The 5000-nt window shown below is 34.1% G+C and overlaps 1 protein-coding gene across 1 annotated transcript in view; it reads right to left on the reverse strand.

Annotated features, from left to right (window-relative positions):
• LOC122260525 (uncharacterized) overlaps positions 1–5000 on the reverse strand; it is a 13243-nt gene that overhangs the window by 5095 nt on the left and 3148 nt on the right. The window contains exons 3-8 of the mRNA XM_086533498.1: positions 4409–4540; positions 3872–3994; positions 2764–2883; positions 2317–2451; positions 1558–1683; positions 550–681 (exon numbers count right to left, since the gene is read on the reverse strand). Coding sequence (XP_086389624.1) covers positions 550–681; positions 1558–1683; positions 2317–2451; positions 2764–2883; positions 3872–3994; positions 4409–4540 — 768 coding nt within the window. The remainder of the gene's footprint in view (positions 1–549; positions 682–1557; positions 1684–2316; positions 2452–2763; positions 2884–3871; positions 3995–4408; positions 4541–5000) is intronic.

A 5000-nucleotide genomic window follows, 5' to 3' on the forward strand; every position in this document is an offset into this window, starting at 1 on the left:
AAAGAATAGATACATATCTGACTCAGCATAAGAAGAATATGAATATGTAGCATCACTATAATAATCAAACCCTTCTCAAATTTTGCAAAATCTGAAAATAATAACAACATATAATATATCCCAAAGCACTAAACAACATTAAACCATATATTAATTAATGACCAACAGCTGACAAACCCACTCTTCTGCGATTATAAGATTTGTCTAAAGATAAGATAATAATAATAATAATAGTAATAATAATGATAACAATAATAATAATAATAATAATAATAATAACAATAATAATGATAATAATAATAACAGTAATAATAATGATAATAATAATAACAATAATAATAATAATAATAATAATAATAATAATAATAATAATAACAGTAATAATAATGATAATAATAATAATAATAACAGTGATAATAATAATAATAATAATAATAATAATAATAATAATAATAGACAACCCCACCCATACAACATTTCAAACTAAAGAGCAAAAAGAGAAATCATACAACAACAAGAATACATCAAAACCAGACCACGCCTTCTCACCGATACAACAGGCACATCCGGGACATAGACTCAAGTTGACTAAATCGCATTGATCGACGAGAGATTGGCTTGGCAATTCGCACGACCCACCGGCGTTTCTGCACTCCGAGGATGTTGATCTGCAAGAGTTCTCTGCAAAGAAAAATTGCAATGGAAAGCCAGAGGTCAGAGGTCAAATATTGTGAAATGAAGACAGTGTTGTATTTTTTTTTCTATTATGAATATCGTTTAATTATTGGTATTATCATTCAGATTATAATAATGAAATCAACAGAGAAATAAGGGTATTATAATATAGATGATTATAGTAGCATTAGCAGTCATAATAATGATAGCAGTAGTAGTATTACTAGAAGTAGTTGAAGCGGTAGTAGTAGAAATAATAATAATAATATTGATGATGATAATATAACAAATAACGACAGTGATAATAATGATATTGATAATGATAAAATTTACAACAATTATGATGATTATGATAATAACAATGATAATAAAATAATGGTAATAGTAATAATAGTAAAACTGGTAATAATAATAATTATGATAATAATGATAATGATAAATGATGATAATTATAATAATAATGATGATAATTATAATGATGATAATGATGATAGTAAAATCTATAGTAATAATAACGATAATGATGATAATAATAATCAATTAATAACAATATTGATTATAGTGGTAATGATAACAGTTATAATAATAAAGAATAATGGTGATTATGAGGATGATGATGATGATGATGATAATAGTAATTATAATAATGATAATAATAATAATGATAATGATAATAATAATGATGATAATGATAATAATAATGATGATGATAAAGATAAGGATATTACCAATAAAAGAATGTTGATAATAATAATTATCATTATCATCATTACTAATATAACAATGATAACAATACTAATAACATTGATAACAACAATGATAATGATAAGAATGAAAATGAACTTAAACGCTATTCATAGCAGTCACTGCCGTCAGCATTACCTGGCACGCAGCATGAACACTTATTGCCGCAGCCTTCAATTTCTCGCTCATTCCTCTCGCAGCTTTCCCGACACTGGCCATTGCTGAAGGAACATTCTGGAACGGGATTCCTACAGCCTCCCCAAGCTGGAAGGAGGGAGGGAAAGAGAGAGAGAGAGAAAGAGAGATGTTATTGGTTGAGTGATTTGGGTTGGTCACTGTCTTGCTCTCTTTCTGTCTTTCTGTTTGTTTGTTTTTTCTTTTCTTTGTCTCTTTGTCTTATTTTCTCTCTCTCTCTCTCTCTCTCTCTCTCTCTCTCTCTCTCTCTCTCTCTCTCTCTCTCTCTCTCTCTCTCTCTCTCTCTCTCTCTCTCTCTCTCTCTCTCTCTCTCTCTCTCTCTCTCTCTCTCTCTCTCTCTCTCTCTCTCTCTCTCTCTCTCTCTCTCTCTCTCTCTTTCTTTCTCTGAAAATAATGGCAATAATGAAAGCAATAACCTCATGGGTGTTGTAGAAGACATATTTAGCTCTAGGAAAAGAGAAGAGAAAAGAGAGAGAGAAAGAGGGAAGTGGAAGAAGGAGAGAGAGAGTAGGATGGAAAGAGAGAGGGGGGGAGAGAGAATAGAGAATGAGACAACGAAAAAGAGACAGAGACAGAGAGACAAAGACACAGAGAGAGCAAAATAGAGAAGAACAGAGCAAGAAAAAAGAAATAAAAAAACAAAAAGACAATATAGAAGAATACAAATGGAAAAAAGATAAATAACAGATCAAAGAATCCTACTCGAGGTAGTGGTGGAACTCGTAGATGAAGTCGTTGAAGTGGAAGTAGACTGAGATGTGGATGAGGTGACCGTGGATGTGGTGGTGGGTGAGGTGCTGCTCCCGGATGTCTCTGTGGTCGACGTTGTAGTCGGGACTGTGGATGAGAAAGGGGGGGTGGGGGTGATTCATTCATTATTCGTTTTATGGGAATGTACATAAATCAAAGAAAAAAAATGTAAGCATACACGAAGGCGCATAGGTATACAGACAGACTAACGCACACGTACACACAATTAGACACAAACACACGCACAAACTCACACACACACACACCCACAAGCACACACATTCACACACCCAACCATACACACAAAAAAACTGGCAATAACTAATGAAACAAATCAAAACAAACAAACACCCACGCGCAACCACAACAACAAAAACAAAACCAAAACAAAATACTAACTCTCAACACAGCATTTGCAGGAATTGCCATCGCAGAGCCCCGAAACGCCCTTTTCGTTTGACTCACAAGATTCCGAACACCTTCCGCCCACTGCCTCGCATGGCTTGGTCGAGGCGCACTCTGTGTTGCGATAGGGTTGTTGTTTAAGGATTATTTCTTGATTATCGCTGGTATTAAAGACTTTTTGGGTTTGTTTTGTTACTGATTATAAACTTTTTCCTTTGTTGTTGTTTGTTTTTATGTTTGAATTATTACTACATTTTGATATTTGTTGATTTTTTAGTTTTTTTTATTACTTTTTAGATTCGGGTATCTTACATTTTCATTCTGTTTTTCAATATTTAAGGGCAATATCTCATTTTTATAACTCATGTAAATTTTGTGACCTTATATTCAACTGAATGACCTTATATCACCCTTTTTGACCTTACATCAAATTTGATAACCTTATACCGAACTTTGTTTCCTTATCTTAAATTTAGTGACCCTATATTGAACTTTGTACCTTAGGTACATATACCTCCTACTTATACAGAATGTCTCTATATCGTCAGTCAATTTTGTTATTCATATTTCTAATGTCTGTTTCAAGATCCCTTTGGCATAATAAGGATTGAAAAATCCCTTCACTGCATCTGCTCCTGAAGAAGGTCCGTCTTTTAGGATTACTTGGGAAAAAGTATATGAGCATTTACATTCATATATAAATATGTTTGTGTGTATATATGTATATATATATGTATATGTGTGTGTGTGTGTGTTGTGTATATATGTATACTTATTCGGTTACTTGGCATGAGACACACTAGTGTCTCATGCCAATATATATGTGTGTGTGTGTGTGTATATATATATATGTGTGTGTGTGTGTGTGTGTGTGTGTGTGTGTGTGTGTGTGTGTGTGTGTGTGTGTGTATGAGTATATATATATATATATATATATATATATATATATATATATATATATATATATATATATATATATTGTGTGTGTGTGTGTATGTGTGTGTGTATATGTATGTGTGTGAGGCACACATAATATTAATGAGAAAACTGAGGAAAATTCAGAAGACATGAACGACACAATCAAGTGAACATCCTCGCTTACGCTCGACGCAACACACGCAATCGCCCTTGCACAGCGAGCGGTACGTCTGCTCGTTGGGGTTGCACTTGTAGTAGCATTTGCCATTCTTTTCCTTGCATTTCCCGGTGTTCTTGCATTTCTTCTCTGTGGATATGCATAATTATTGAAATTCATAATCAATGAAGCATGTGGCGAGGGTAGAACGAGGATGTGATCCGTGAGTTTTTATTGTCGGTCTTTTAAGAATGACATAAATGGAATATGTTAATGGCACATCTATATCGACAGATGCATCACTGACTACATTGGCATACATCACCATCTATATTGACATATATATCATTGACTCTATATCGAATTATACATTATTACCTTCATTATCTGTATCGTTAATATAGATATTATTACTATCACCATTATCATTACACTTTTATCACGATTTTATTTGCAATGTCAAAATCCCACGCCGTTCAAAATTGTACACAAAAAAAGAAAATACACACAGACAAATAAACTTAGATATGAATCAAAAACAAAACATATAAATTATAAACCGACCTTTGGTGCAGCACAAGCAACTCGAACTGTTGCACAGGTCCGTCAGTTCCTTCTCCTTCTGCCGGTTGCATTTCCTGTCGCAACGGCCGTTTTTCCTTTCGCATTGCTGGGTCGACCCCAGACATAGGTCGGCTGAGAGATATTACCTTCTTATTCATTTTATATTCTATGTGTGTGTGTGGCTGTGTGTGTGTGTTTGTGGCTGTGTGTGTGTGTGTGTGTGTGTGATTCGAATGTATTAGGTCTGTCTTTTTGTCTACCTGTTTGTCTGTCTATAGTCATCTATGCTTTCCACTTTTCCTATATGCCTGTCATGAAGGCTGCCTTGCAACATAACATAGAGTTGGTGAGTCTGCATATCTCTCTCAATCTGAATTAACCTAATCGAATATTTGTACATACATCTCCCTTCCCAGTCTATGCATTTCCTAAACAACGCCATCTCCCTGTCTCTCGCTATATATCTATCAGTTTATTTCTCTCTCTCTCTCTCTCTTTCTCACTCTCTCTTTCTCTTTCTCTCTCTCTCTCTCTCTCTCTCTCTCTCTCTCTCTCTCTCTCTCTCTCTCTCTCTCTCTCTCTCTCTCTCTCT

The sequence above is a fragment of the Penaeus japonicus genome, unplaced genomic scaffold (genome assembly GCF_977035675.1).
Source record: "Penaeus japonicus unplaced genomic scaffold, GWHDUDI00000001_assembly GWHDUDI00000039, whole genome shotgun sequence".
In the NCBI taxonomy this organism is placed as follows: domain Eukaryota; kingdom Metazoa; phylum Arthropoda; class Malacostraca; order Decapoda; family Penaeidae; genus Penaeus; species Penaeus japonicus.